Consider the following 15,083-nt stretch of genomic DNA (forward strand, 5'->3'; position numbering starts at 1 on the left):
AAAACAACAACTCAAACACACTTTTTTAAAAAAAAGAAAAAAAAAATAAAATAAACACTCTAGTGATTGTCATCGGATATTAGATGACAAGAAAAGTATACTAAAAACATATTATTAATATGATTTGATTAAGTGACCTACATATTGAAACTAATGTTAAAGAACCATAAACTTTATTGAAAAAAAAAATCTCTTCATAAATAAAATTATTTAATGATTACATTGTAAATGATATTGTGTTATTAATACGAGAAGATAATATTCAATTTATAAAAATTTCTAATTTTTTCTCCGATAATCAAATATGGAAAGAGATTTTACTTTCCTTCGGGAAAAATTAAAATATTTTTGTGATAATATTTTAACTTTCCTTTGAGAAAAGTAAATCTCAAATAAGGTAAAAATATTATTAAAAAAATGGGAAAATGCACAAGTACCCCTCAATTTAGCCTACGTGGCACTAGTTTGAAAAAAAAGTCAACTATCGTTGGGCCCACAAGATAGTGCCACGTAGGTCGAAAAGGGGTAAAAAATTATTAATAAAATAAGTTCAGGGGTAATAGACCTTAGTATAGTATAAATGTGTCTATGAAATTTCGGGCATAGATTGAGGGAGTACTTAGACATTATCCCTAAAAAAATCCATCATTTAAGTCAATCTAATTATATAACTTTGATGTGAATATATTAGCTACTTAAATAATTCAATTTTGTTCAAGAAATGCTACCTAAGCAATGTCTTGCCCTTGTTTAAAACTATATATATATGTGGTGGTATAAACCAAAATAATAGCTCACAACTCTTTTATTTCTCCATTCCCTTTGAACTATTCTCCTTTTTTTACACTCTTTTTTTTTTAAAAAAAATAAAAAATCTAGATAAATATGGGTAGTTTGGAAGTTGAGAAAAAAGCTATTGGCTGGGCTGCAAGAGATCCTTCTGGTATACTTTCACCTTATACCTACACTCTAAGGTATGTAAATTACATTTTGTGAGTATAGATAGTGAAGATTTATATAGTCGATTAAGTTTGATAATTATTATTTGTTATATGATAATTCAGTAAAGTTTCAGGGTTATTTATGATTGTTTTTTTTCAATTAAAAAAATGGTGTGCAGAAACACAGGGCCTGATGATGTGCAAGTCAAAATTTTGTACTGTGGACTTTGTCACAGTGATGTTCACCAGGTTAAAAATGATCTTGGCATGTCTAATTACCCTATGGTTCCTGGGTAATTTCTCTTTCACTTCTCTGTTTCCCCTGCTTTTTCCAGTATCTACACTTGTTATGTTGTGAATTTGCACATATATGCCTTTCTTGTTTTGTTTTCGTATTGTGATCAGACTAAATTTAAATTCATGCCAGAAAATTTTATATTGAGGGCAAAGTAATCTATCACAAAAGGTGACTTCATATTCAAACTTAAACTAGGCAAAATTTTTGATTAAAGATAAAAAGTGCTAATCATTTCATCACAACGTTACATATATGCCAAGTATAGAATTGCTATTAGACAAGTGAGAATTACTTAGAGTGGTTCAAGTTGTGAAAATAGTCTCTTACCGAAATGCAGAGTAAGACTACGAATAATAGACCCTTATGGTCTGACCTCTCCTAAACCCCGCACATAATAAGAGTTTAGTGTATCTAGCTGCTTGTTTAAGTGGTAAAGCACTTTTACCTCTCACAAATAAGTAGAGTGGATAAAAGTGACAGAGCCAAGATTTCTAATCGAAATGTAAAATTATGCTTTTTCGAACAGGAAATTTTGAAGTAATTTTTGAATTTCTTTATCACTATAGTAGAAGCTACTGTCTTATCAAGGATTATTTATATGCATACAAAAATAAAGATTATTTTTACTTTATTTGCGCATTATAAGTATTTAATGGAAAAAATAGTAGTATACTCCTTCACTTATGTAGCTCCTCAATAAGTAAATGGTGACCACTGTGGATCCCATGGGGGTGGAGGACAATTTGATTCCTGCTGTTTTTCAATAACATAATTGCAACCATTCATTGATGTCAATTCCAATTTTCTTGATATTCCAAAAGGTTTGATAGTTTGAGGTGGAAATAAAACCATATAGTTAATGTATTTATTTATTGAACTTAGATTTTCATAGTATACATTAATTCTTAGCCATGAAAATGAATCAACAAAATTAAGTGGTCCTTGTGCTAAAACCATTCATGGTTAGGATTTGGTTGATTATTCCAAACTCCCTAGTCTTTTTCTTCCCTTCCATCACACAAATACGAATCGCACTTAATTAATACCAACGTTACTTTCATGGGATCAATCACTCGTTTTCTATATAAAAATCGCATAATACAATATACATATGCGTACGCGTTTAACTTCTACATGTACTGATATCACCTAGAATAATAAAAAGAAAAGTTAGTAATCATATATGTAAATGATTTTTACATGTCCTAGATGCCAAAGTAAAGTTACTGGTGACAATATGATTGTCTATTTTGATCCTTATCCCTTTATAATTTTAATCTTTTTTTAAAAAATTTGTTGTGGTGATGAAATTTGATGTAGACATGAAGTTGTTGGAGAAGTGGTAGAGGTAGGGCCAGAGGTATCAAAATTCAAAGTGGGGGATATAGTTGGAGTTGGATTGCTTGTTGGATGTTGCAAGACTTGCAGGCCTTGTAAGCAAGACATTGAGCAATATTGTGCTAAGAAGATATGGAATTGCAATGATGTCTACACTGATGGCAAACCAACCCAAGGTGGTTTTGCTAATTTCATGGTTGTTGAACAAAAGTAAGTACATATACAATATAGTTTAACTTCTATACATGGACAGTACTATAAAAAGTTTTAATACTGAATGATTCTTTTCGGGCGTGTATATAGATTTGTGGTGAAAATTCCAGATGGTATGGCACCAGAACAAGCAGCACCACTATTATGTGCTGGTGTGACAGTGTACAGTCCATTGAACCATTTTGGTTTTAACCAAAGTGGACTAAGAGGTGGGATTTTGGGACTTGGAGGAGTTGGACACATGGGAGTAAAAATAGCAAAGGCAATGGGACATCATGTTACGGTCATTAGTTCTTCAGATAAGAAAAGACAAGAGGCATTGGACCACCTAGGAGCTGATGATTATCTTGTTAGTTCAGACAATGAAAAAATGCAAGAAGCTGCTGATTCACTTGATTATATTATTGACACTGTACCTGTTAATCATCCTCTTGAACCTTATCTATCTTTGCTTAAAGTGGATGGCAAGTTAATCTTGATGGGAGTTATCAACACCCCTTTGCAATTTGTCTCACCAATGGTTATGCTAGGTAAGTCATTTAACTTATATACGCTGACAATATAGTTACGATAAACTATGCAACGCTACAATAAAGTCAATATAATATTAATCAAGTGTCGTAATGTTTTTCTAACACGGCGTTTTCCTTTCTATTTATCAAAAAAAGATATAATTGAATTATGAAACTTTTGAAAAAAAAATTCATGTAGGATTAGTCAATATGTGAGAAAATATAGAATAAAGGGATTGGATGAGTGGTCATTTAGTCAACATGCTAGTCATTATATTGTCTACTTCTGCGGCAAATAATGGGAAGGATTAGGATAAAATTATTATAGGATTTTATGTCTTTTAAGGAACCATGTCCACAAGAATAGACAACACTAACCATACACAATTGAAGCTACAATGGATTAGTTTACCATTACTTTAATGGAACCTTCTATTATTAATTTATGTTTTTATGCAATAGTAGTTTATGGATTTTTGTGCACCAAGCTAAATAGATCTACAATTATAGGGAGTATAATTCTTTTTACTATGAAAACATTGAAAATTGTGCAATCACACGTGGCAACAAGTTAAATTGAGTTAATGACATCACAAGTGGAGCCAGTAGATTTTCTTATAGAATCTGAATTGAAGTTACTGAGTTTAGTTAAATCGTGTAGGTTAGTGATCTTGTAGCTTCGCAATTTTTATATTATGTGTAACTTAATAAATTGGTAATTGTTATTAGGGAGAAAGAGCATCACTGGAAGCTTTATTGGTAGCATGAAGGAAACAGAGGAAGTGCTACATTTTTGCAAAGAAAAAGGTGTTACTTCTCAAATTGAAATGGTGAAAATGGATTATATCAACACTGCAATGGAAAGGTTGGAGAAAAATGATGTGAGGTACAGATTTGTGGTGGATGTTGCTGGAAGCAAGCTTGACCAGTAATATTACACAAGAAAAGGCTATATAATATAATATAAAGAGAAATATTGGAATACTCAACTTCGATATTGTCATCGTTTGTTTCCTTCAATTTGTGCTTGTATTTTGTTATTTTTAAATTGAACCTGTATTATCGTGTTTGGTGATTGAATGTTACAGTTCTGTGCTTTTGGTTTCTTTCTTAAAACTATATATAAGTGTGAGACTTTATGTTTGATGTTGGTGATGATTATGATATATACCAAACACATATTGTTTGGTACGAAAACGACTCTCTTCTCGTGACCACAGGATACAACACTATTTATATTCTTATCAGTGACGAAATTAAATTTTTTGATAAAGTATTAAAGCCAAAATTGCGAAAACGTCTTATATTATCTTGACCAAGTAAAACATTGTAATACTACCAGCAATATAATAGTCATCAGCTTTATGTACGGCTTTAACTATCGAAATTTTTTACCGTATATGGACTAACAAAATAATAATTGATAAATTGTATATATATTACTCTTTTCGTTTTCAATTTATTTGTCTTACATTTAATAAAAATATTTCTTTTCTTAATTCTAAACTTTTCGTATAATCACAAAATTAAAGAACATTTTGATATATTATGTATTAATTTATATAAAAGTTTCAGTTACTATATATAAAAAATACATTATGTGGTGTTCATTTATAGCAATCCAGGTTGATCTCTCATAAAATTTCTAAGATTCCAATGACAATTCCTTGTATTATTTGCTAAGAAGAACCAAGTACGCATAAATTTATGCAGAGAGAAAACTTGATAGTCGCCTCTACGATTCAACACATAAATGTAAGTAACTGCAGAACGATCATATTCACGAGCAATGCTACGGTCACTTCTATGATTCAACAAATAAGAAATAAAATCTTTACATTAAATGAACTCATCGAGTGAAGTTTTATAGTTGAAGTACAAATAAGGTTCCCGTCAGATATATTTCTCATTCATAACATCAAAAATTACCTAACCAGAGATTACTAAACAAGCGTTTCCCAATCGCATAAACAATCAAGTCCTCTGCAAATGAGATTTCAATAATGTCCTTCCTATTCACGAGTTGTCTGAAAGGCGTCTTTCATCCTAACATGTCCTCATCCAGTGTTAGCGTGCGTTCATAACACTCTGCTGAAGTAGATATTCATGAAGTGTCTCGATGGATTGAAGCCAATCAAAATAACTATAAGCAACAAACAAAAATTGTTACTCTGTTACCTAAATATGACGACAACAAGATCATGAACAAGCATTAGTACTTACAGATGGGTGAAAGGACGATGACAATGCCAATTGGATATAGGAAGAATGTTGTCCTCTCCAAAAAGGGCAATACTGCATAGGGGAGAAATAAGTTCATCATTCATATCGATTAGTTAACATAGATGGAAAGCTCCAGCAGACAGTCGTGCATTAAGCAGAATTCTCCATAAGTTTCACAAGAGTTCTTTAAGACCATGCTTGCTATACCTAGAGATGAAACACGTTTGATTCCAACTATTATTTAATTTGGACAGCTCAGACCAGAAATGATTGAATTTAAACACACCAATCATGAAGCAAGAAAATCCATCACTATAATTTGTGTATAGAGGTAGTCAACAAATTTTAGCAACAGGAAATCTCTGCAACAGAGTAGCCAGGAAGATATATGCTGATACAGATAAATCTTAACTGTTCCCATAGTAAAGACTCCAATACACAAAGTTCACCCCATTTTTAGTTTTCACGAAATTAAAAAGGGTAAATTATCTTAGGATATGGAATTCATCTTACCATCATAACCTAAAAAGTTGAGGTAATGATAGTAGGAAGCTGCGACCATGAAGAGCAAATTTGACAGCAACACAGGAATGAAACCATGAGCTACCAAAAGCGGGGACAGAAAATAATGTATCACTGCCACAAAAAGAGAACCATCAGTCTTTATCAAATAAAAACAGAAACCAACAGCAGTCGTCAATATACTGAGTCTGAAGATGCGCAAACAGCACATTTCATCTTTAGCACTGTCCTTACTTACCATAAAGCAAAACGAACATAGGGAAGAAAGAGTTGCAGTGGACATCAAATGCATACAGCCTTCATGAGAGACAAGAAAGTGTATAAGTAGGAAACTTCACAAATGAAAGTGAATTATTAACCCTAGATATCGAGTTCCAAAATTCAGCATGAGGAGAAAGAAGTAGAAAGAATAAAGAATATGAAGACTTCGATATGGAAAGGTTCTGAACTTGCCATTCTACCCGCTGCTCCACGGCATGACTGCTTGGAGCTTCCTCTCGAAGGTAATTGTTGGTTAGGAACCTGCAAGGATTGATAAGACTACACAGTCATTATACCATGGAAGATTTATGCTTTCACCATAAATATGGAAAACTTGATAAGAGAAACAGAGGGAAGTTTATATAGTACTTTTTTCTTTTGCTTGGTTTTGTTGAAAATGAAGAAAGTAACTAAGGCAAATATTTTTTTAATGGCCCCAAAATTTTAATCAACTAAAGGGTAAATTCAACAATTTTCCATTTCTTTATTTTTTGCTACCCTAACTAAACAAAGAAAAACATAATGTCCTTCACTTTCTCATTTGTTTACTCTTCTGATATCTTCTTTTAATTTTTTCCATGCATAGGCTATATACTGTACAGAATGTTTACGTGAGAATGTCATGATACAAGCATGATTTAGAATCTAAACTATTTCAACAGAAAATGTCCACAAAGCTACTTGGGGATCAGTTAGTACAGGAAATAAAATGTACTCACTCCGTACCACTTTGTTTGACATAGTTTCACTTGACACGGGGTTTGAGAAAGAAATAATAACTTTTATAAAACCTACTTAAATATGCCGTAATAGTTAGTGGCTATATGACTTCTGAAACTTATGGTCTTAAACATGTCATAACAATTGTTTGGTCATAAATATTAAGGAAACATGGTCATGTGACATCCCTCTTGGAACAGACTAACCAAACGAGGTGGAATGGAGGGAGTGGCATAATCCTAGGAGGGATGGTTCCAGGTGCTAATAATCGTTGACTTTGAATTATCAATTATGCTGCTTGCACTCTCCAAATATTCTGCCACACCCATGGCAGATGTCCAAAAATGCACTACTTTTGAAAGATCCGACACGTAGCTGGTGGATTTTGAAAAGTCTGAGCAACATAGATCATCAACTAAAATCCAGGGTAGAATATCTTTGTTGAACCTTCTCTAAAATTAAGGTTAGCACTCTTTCGCCATGAGTTTCTGTTTAGTAAAGCAACGCTAGAGAAGTTGATCACCTCTTTATTATATATACGAATAGTGAGAATTCCACTGTTTTTTTTAACGGAATTATTCAGAAAAAGTGAGAATTCCACTGTTTGGAATACAAGAAATTTCTGATTCCTTTCTACAGTTGCCCACAGAGATCTGATTGAAAGTTCAATCAACTATTTGAGACACGGATTGAAAGCTTATTATTGGTCCTATCTAAAATGAGAACTTTTTACAAATTACATCAAGATTAATCGAAGTTTATCACAAAGGGAACTATGATGAGGTTGTATTGAATATCCAAACAATAAAAGCCCTTACCAGCAACATGTTGCCAAAGTAGCTCCGGTGAGTATAAAATGAAAAAGCAATACTGAGATAACAACAAAAACAGCATGTCCTGCACTATGATCATACCTGAAACAGATGAAAGATAAAGATTGCACATGATTCAGTATCAAGAAGAACATAAGCAAATAAGAATACGAAGAAATCAATATCTAACTGGAGCGCATTTACATTAAAACAGAAATGTTGGACTTCTCCACGCCATAATTAACTTGATTTAATCTATGACATCATAAAATATTCTCTTGATAAGGTAAAGGATAATTCTCAAGGGAAATGGTTGAGTTTACCAATCTGTGATCTTATACCAAAATGAGTAGCAGAGTATAGGAAACGTACGCAGCACAGTATGCTAAAGTAGCAATCACCAACAGAAGAGTACATATGACAATAAATGCAGGATCATCGCGTGCCCACTGGTTCTTTGTTTCTAAAAGAGAAAAAAGAAAACAACAAGAGGCCAACTTTAGATGAACAGTAGAACTCCAGTAAAAAAACTACTTTGCAACCACACACGGTATTTAAGTAGGAGATCAATACAACAGCAAATGAATATTCAAGTCACAGAGACTTGTGCGCTAGTGTCCAGTTGCAAAACATAAAGATGAACACATTTACACTTTAACATATCAATAGATACAAAAATGGTGGAACTGTAATCATAGTTGAAAATTCGATTTCTTTTTAACACTCATCAACTTCTGCTTCAAAGACATCAAAAGACAAAATTCAAACCATGTGCACCAGATTAGAGGTTTTCTTTTAGATACAACTCTCGCACTCCTAATTTGAATGGTCCCTTTGACCCGCCCAAAGATTTAGAAAAGCGTGGCGCGATTTTATGTTGGAGTTTCTCAAATATATGTTTGTAGATGTCATAGGAAAACCAATGCAGATGAAAGTAGTATTAGCGCTTTGATACTAAGGAAGTATCATATCATAGTACCCCCTTTGTCCCATTTTATGAGATTTGACCACGAAGCATAGGATATTAGTTCGACTTATGTAACAAACAGATTAGTAATAGAAGTAAATATTAATAATACTAGCCATAAGCTACAAAAGGGAAATGATGTTGATAGTTTATTGCATTAGCTACCTAACAGATTAGAACAGCTAGGGGCTGAAGATTTGTAAGGCCCTTGGTTACACTTATGCATCATATTGCTGCATTTATCCATAGAAGACTCACTTGCTTATCAAAAAGTTATCGATAGTACTAGCACAAAAGTTAGTTTAACAAAAAAACATCACATCAAATATAAAGTTGACCAGTTAAATGAATTTGAATTCATAAAACTTCAGAAAGTTGTATCGATATTAATTTCTTTATACAAGTTATACAACAATATTATTAAGGGAATGATATAAAAAGTATCATTTTTTAATGAAATCCCAACATGACAGTCATCATACAAATTGGGATGGATGAAGTAGCATATATTAGTGAAAATGGCATGGATGAAGTATCATATAAAAAGTGAATAAGAAACCATAAGGATGGAACAGTACTATAATAAAAAGTGAATAAGGAACCACAAGGATTGAGCAGTACTAGAACAATCCACATATTCAATTTCAATACAAAAGAATCATATTGCATTAAATGAACGAAAGAAAAAAAGGAAGAGAAGGAAACTTACGCTTGTGGTACTTTGTGTGCTGATATCTGAATCAAATGTCCAATGCAGCAAACAAATGCAAATACAACATCAGTAATTCAGAACTAAATTAAGCATCATCGTATAATGATTAATGAGTCGATATCTGTCTATACTGTAGCATATCAATACCAAATTCAAAGGTGAAAACTAGACAAAGAAGTGAAAGATGCACCAGCGCTCTCACATTTTGTTATGATTCTTTTCCTCATCCAAATACTTAATTCCTCAAAAAAACAAGATTAAGGTCAATTGCTTCATAGCTAGGAGTTTGACTGGTTGAATGACAACAAAGAAATGGATTCTCAATTAGGTTAACTTAAGTTACCAATGTTTAGAACGACACACTTGTAAAATATCTTAATGAAAAAAATTTACAAACAGGCACCTAAAAACCTTCAAAAGTAGTGAGCTTTTTTTAAATCAAGCAAATGTATTTTCATTCATAAACATGGACATAAACAGGTAGCGAATCTACAACAATATGATTTCTCTTCAAACTCCACCCAATCATCTATACAAGAAGGATCATTTTTGCGTTCACCAGACGAGAATAAGGGAGCAGAGACTACTATTCAACTTCTTCACAAGATTTCCTATGTCTCTCTCCAAACAACCCCCATTAACTCAAATGGAACCCTTTAAAAGAAGTTAGCTTACTATCTATAACTATTTGTTTAAACCGCAAAACTTCCTCATCATTGTATTGCTCTTATACTAGCAGAACCACACCTATTTCTGACCGCTCCTTTTGCTTCACCTATTCTAACAACATTCCACGAAAATCTTTCAAATGTCACATATCATATCAGTGCCCTTATTAGCATCTCTCTCCCTGTTGCTCACATCGATCCATTTGAGATCATTGCAAGAACCTTCACAACAGATGAGCACAATGTTCTGTGCAACATAACTCCTACAGTTTCTTTTTTAGCCCCACAATGGGCGTTTAATGCTTTCTATTTATCATCAAGAAATTTTACAATTCCTTTTTATTTTTCTCAATTTCTTTTTTATTTGGATACTCCAACTCTTTCGATAATTTAATCTTTTCATATGAAGTATTGACATTAAAAGACAACTTATCTCATGCAATGCTTATCCATACATGAGTTTTTGGATCAACAACAAATTGATATGGTTCACACTACACAGGAAAATGGATGTTTATTCATCTGTCCTGAAATCAGTATCACATTTTGTTAACTGATACCCCAGAAAAGATGATCACTAGACTAGATAGTCTAACACTACCTAACAGGAAACAGGATATTGCAAGTTCATTAATATTCTATGAAATATTAGCTGTACTGTAGTACTAAATTTAAAAGAACATGGCACTTGATACACAAAGTACTTACACTACTTTAGGAGAGGTGCATAGATGAAGCATTTGCCAAAAGGTATATTCGATATCCATTTGTTGCCACTGCACACATTAAAGGAGGAGAGGAAACAGTAAAATTACCGGAAATGAAAAACCATTTTTGAACAAATGAATTAAATAGAAATTAACAAATAAGCACATTGCTTCAGTGCAGTTACTTCTCTCAAAAAAACAAATAAAAAAGAAAATTGCTTCATTATTTTGCTTTAACTTGCCAACATATAACCAAGGAGCACTAATTAAACAATATGGAGTTCATGATGGCAGATACACAGCGGGCGAGGTTCTAACATTTGCAAAACTAATAGGTCTAAATTAGAGAACTGGAAGCATTCAAGTGATTTTGACAGTAGAACTGAGAGAAACATCTGAGAAACCAGAGATAGCAGTGAATCTAAGAGATGGCAAGCTGAAGTTGGCTATCTTACTATTACCTCGTATATTTCTGGTTGGAATAATAAAGAAAAATGTGATTCTCTACAAAGAGGGTTCAGGCATTGAATACAATCTCCAGCACACTAACAAGCAGTTTCGATTGTGGGTTCACCTTAAAGTATTATTATTTTAAATACAACGTTTGTTATCATTACTACATACTACTTCAAAATTATTGCATTGCAATGTCAAATCCATTTTTACATAAACAAATAAAAGACCCATTTCATGCAAAAACTAATTTAATGGGATGGAATTAACGCACTTCTCCTCCCGATTTTCCCTTCCTATTACTTAAACTATGGTGTCCGAGCCAGCTACTATGATTTAATAATATCATTTTACCCTTAATCTTAATTTTGTTAACTCCACCCTTAACTCTATTCTGCCTTCATCATATTTAAGCCCCACCTTTTCATCAATACCAGTCCTCCTTATTGCCCAATACCTAGGTTCTCCTCTATATTCCACATTAGTATTCCCCTTTTAGTTGCTTCACTATCTTGGGTGTTATCATCTTTTTTTTCTTTTTTAGTTTTAAAAATATGATAATGCAATATTAACAATAAATTACCAGAATTATAATCCATTAACAAATCCTAAAATATTGATGGAGAATTATAGAGAGAATTACCATAATTTGAAAGTGTAGAACAAGAAAAGCGAGCAAATGAAACAAAAAGATACCAAGATCGGGATCTGATCTGTACAAGATCAGACAAACTACATGTGTAGAGAGTTAATTGAAATGGAAAAGAATGAAAAAGAAACCTTGATTATTTTGCGAAGGTACTGAGGCAACACTGAATTGGGTCGGACATGAGAGCTCGTTCGACCTAAACCTTTTGAAGTTGTGGGCAACATCTTTATCCTTTTCCCCCCTTGTTCTTCAAGAATTTTGTGATTCCTTATTCAATTGGATCAAATATCGCTGGATTTTACAGCTCTGCTTCTGGTTTGACACTGTAGTCCGCTCTCTTCCTCCTCCTCTCTCTCTCTCTCTGTTTCTGGTAATGCAGGTGAAATCGCTAATGGGTTCGGGTGAATGACCCAGCCCAACACAAAAGTCCCACCGAAGACCCGACTACGCAATCTATGCTAATTGATTTTCTCGTATGATGTATTTATATTTGTCTCACTTAAATTTTACTTTTGCTTCTACCGAGGGTTAGGGGTGTCGATGAGATGGTACGTGTAGTTATTTTTTAAAAAATTATATTATTTAAATTTTTAAATATTTTATAATGTATAATTAAAATAGAATTGTTTCAATTTATTGGGTTTTTTTTTCTATTGGTATGATTTGATTAAATTTTTTGGGTTCTTTTTATTTTTAAAATTTTATCACAAAATATATTATTATTAAGTTATTTCTTTCACAAGTATATTTTTGAAGAAACACTTCATTTTTTCACCAAGAAGTCAAGATTGTAAAAATTGTAATGTCATATTATTTGATCTTAAACACTTAATGGGAGTGTCTACACAAATTTTGTGGTATTGAATGAGAAGATTGGTTCGGTAGAAAGACGAAAGTGGATTCGCATTCATATACATAAGAATTCTATAAAAAAGAAGAAGAATCTTTGATTATTTTTTTTTTGAAAATGAGTAACCAGGCTTTTTTGAAGTAATAAGACTATTTTAATTTCAATATTCATGGAGAAAAAATGGTAATAAATGTAAAGAAGAGGCATCTTTCTGGCTTAGAAATAGATTAAAAAATCCACCCTTCGCCCACCTCTCCCTCAACGAGAAAATAGTAGTAGCAGCAGCCACCCCACTAATTCAAGGTTGCAGTCCCAACCAAGTCAAAGAGTCCGGTACGAACAAAGGCATTATATGAAAGTTGTCCTTAACCATTCAAGGAAGGGGTTCGACTTAGACCACTTAGTAGGACCTTTTGACTTACGGGAGACCTTCCATCCATGGTTGATATCTTCCTAGACTTTCTGCTTATTCGGGAATGTGAGTTTTTCTTTCCTAATTCTTTGTTGAAGGAGAGCCTACAATGTCCGAATGTTCGAAAGAAAGATGCTAATGTCACTAAGGGAATAGCTCAAACATACTTTCTTTTAATAGAGTATCTATTATAATACTATATTCTAATTTTAAACATAAATATGTGAAATGCTAATTAAAGAGCAAAGACCTAAAGTCATTCAGTCGACACATGTAAGGTTATTCATTCGAAAAAAATTTGAGTTTTTTTTTATAAATTAAAAAGATCATTTCTATTGTTCGGAATGATTATACACTTAAATAAAAGTCCATAATCTTATTGAAAAATGATATCAATTCGGTTCGGTTAAGTTTGGTCTGTTAAATCATATTTTCATATTCTTTGACACATCCACCTCTACCATTATCTTTTTATTAGAAGGATAAAAGAGACTTCTCCATAATTACTCTCTTTTCTTTTAGGTCTACTAAAAAATATATATTTTGTATTATTAATAATTTTAATTTAAATTATTAATTCTATTCTTAATATAATTACAGATAATCACACAAACATCTATCACTAATTTTAAATTAAAAAAAAATTTAAATTTTTTTTTTTAAAAATTTTGTGTCAAAATCAGACTATATGATATAAAATAGAACAAAAAGAGTTATACACTTTTGTTTTGTGATCTACCTAAAATTACATTTAGTATTTAGCGAAAATTTTCAATACTTATTTGATTTGATCCAAAGGAAAAAATAAAATGTTTTAGATGGGTGTCATGCAATCACAATCCCTCTCAACCTTCACAAATAAACTAAATCAAAGTTAAGTAATATAGATTTTGATGAGAGAATCCAATGTACGAAAAAACATTTTAAAATATCATCAATAAATTTGAAAAGTCACAAATTACACATGCAATTATTATAGCAAAATTACAAGAGCAAATTATCGTTAGTTTAAAAAAAAATTCTCAATCCAATTATGTTGTGATTCTGATATCTTATGCTTATTGAAAATGATAGAGAATCAATAGATCTACCTCTAGTTGATTTTCAGAAGATTCTATCTCATTTTTTGAGAAAAGTCAACGGACAAGATTTTAATAAAAAATTGAATTGTATAACAATGTATAGAATTTATAAAGAGTATAAATACATTTTATAATTTGTATATTAAATATTCTTGTAAATTTATATATGAAAATTTGGTACATTAATGTTTAAAGATAATTTTAAAGATCTGTGTAGAAGTTTTGCTCTATAATACTCACCTTCCTTGTAGATTATGATATTAAATTTGTCTCTCTAATTTTTATTTTCTTATAATGATTCTTTAAATCTATTTAAATAAAATAAATTAATTATAATGTGATAGACTTGTAATATCAATTTTAAGCAATTATACTATAATTTTTTTCCAAGTTATAATGGGTCAGTATAAAATTTCGAAACATATATTTCATTTCTTAATTTTAACCCTTAAATTTGAATAGAAGGATACACATAGAAGTAATGAATATTGAAGTGCACCTAAATTAGTCAAATACTCATAAATTAACCCAGAAAATTTATATTTAGGAAGACATGTGTGGGAAAAAAAAGAGAGAATGATTTAAAAGTGTATCCTTCAAAAAATGAAATAGTAGCAACTTATTAGTATGCAGATTAATAAAAATATAAAATTTCTTAAATTTATTTTGATTATTAGACATTTTGAATAAAACTAATACTCATTGAATAGTAAATTTTAGAGAAGTTGAGTCTGTTTAAGCAT

At 31.6% G+C, this 15,083-nt stretch overlaps 2 protein-coding genes across 2 annotated transcripts; one reads left to right on the forward strand and one right to left on the reverse strand.

Moving 5' to 3' along the window:
* Positions 1-678: 678 nt before the first annotated feature.
* Positions 679-4,418, forward strand: LOC101250635 (cinnamyl alcohol dehydrogenase 1). Its single transcript, XM_004230686.5, has 5 exons — positions 679-974; positions 1,121-1,234; positions 2,560-2,787; positions 2,881-3,320; positions 4,032-4,418. The coding sequence occupies exons 1-5, from the start codon at positions 886-888 to the stop codon at positions 4,232-4,234; spliced, it is 1,074 nt and encodes a 357-aa protein (XP_004230734.1). The 5' UTR covers positions 679-885; the 3' UTR covers positions 4,235-4,418.
* Positions 4,419-5,081: 663 nt separating this feature from the next.
* On the reverse strand, positions 5,082-12,478 carry LOC101250933 (uncharacterized). The gene is made up of 10 exons (XM_004230687.5): positions 12,128-12,478; positions 10,896-10,963; positions 9,517-9,542; positions 8,213-8,303; positions 7,847-7,942; positions 6,501-6,569; positions 6,286-6,344; positions 6,039-6,161; positions 5,526-5,597; positions 5,082-5,445 (listed from the first exon to the last, which is right to left on the reverse strand). Exons 1-10 carry the CDS (start codon positions 12,218-12,220, stop codon positions 5,381-5,383), a joined length of 762 nt encoding a protein of 253 aa, XP_004230735.2. The 5' UTR covers positions 12,221-12,478; the 3' UTR covers positions 5,082-5,380.
* Positions 12,479-15,083: the final 2,605 nt, after the last annotated feature.

The sequence above is a fragment of the Solanum lycopersicum genome, chromosome 1 (genome assembly GCF_036512215.1).
Source record: "Solanum lycopersicum chromosome 1, SLM_r2.1".
Classification (NCBI taxonomy): domain Eukaryota; kingdom Viridiplantae; phylum Streptophyta; class Magnoliopsida; order Solanales; family Solanaceae; genus Solanum; species Solanum lycopersicum.

Excerpts from the sequence above, each read along its gene's own strand:
- LOC101250635 (XM_004230686.5), top strand. The coding sequence starts at position 886 with ATGGGTAGTTTGGAAGTTGAGAAAAAAGCTATTGGCTGGGCTGCAAGA. Across the intron at positions 975-1,120 it reads CCTTATACCTACACTCTAAG|AAACACAGGGCCTGATGATG; the intron begins GTATGTAAATTA and ends AATGGTGTGCAG. Across the intron at positions 3,321-4,031 it reads CTCACCAATGGTTATGCTAG|GGAGAAAGAGCATCACTGGA; the intron begins GTAAGTCATTTA and ends AATTGTTATTAG.
- LOC101250933 (XM_004230687.5), bottom strand. The coding sequence starts at position 12,220 with ATGTTGCCCACAACTTCAAAAGGTTTAGGTCGAACGAGCTCTCATGTC. Across the intron at positions 8,304-9,516 it reads GCACACAAAGTACCACAAGC|AAACAAAGAACCAGTGGGCA; the intron begins GTAAGTTTCCTT and ends TTTCTCTTTTAG. Across the intron at positions 6,570-7,846 it reads ACTTTGGCAACATGTTGCTG|GTTCCTAACCAACAATTACC; the intron begins GTAAGGGCTTTT and ends CAATCCTTGCAG.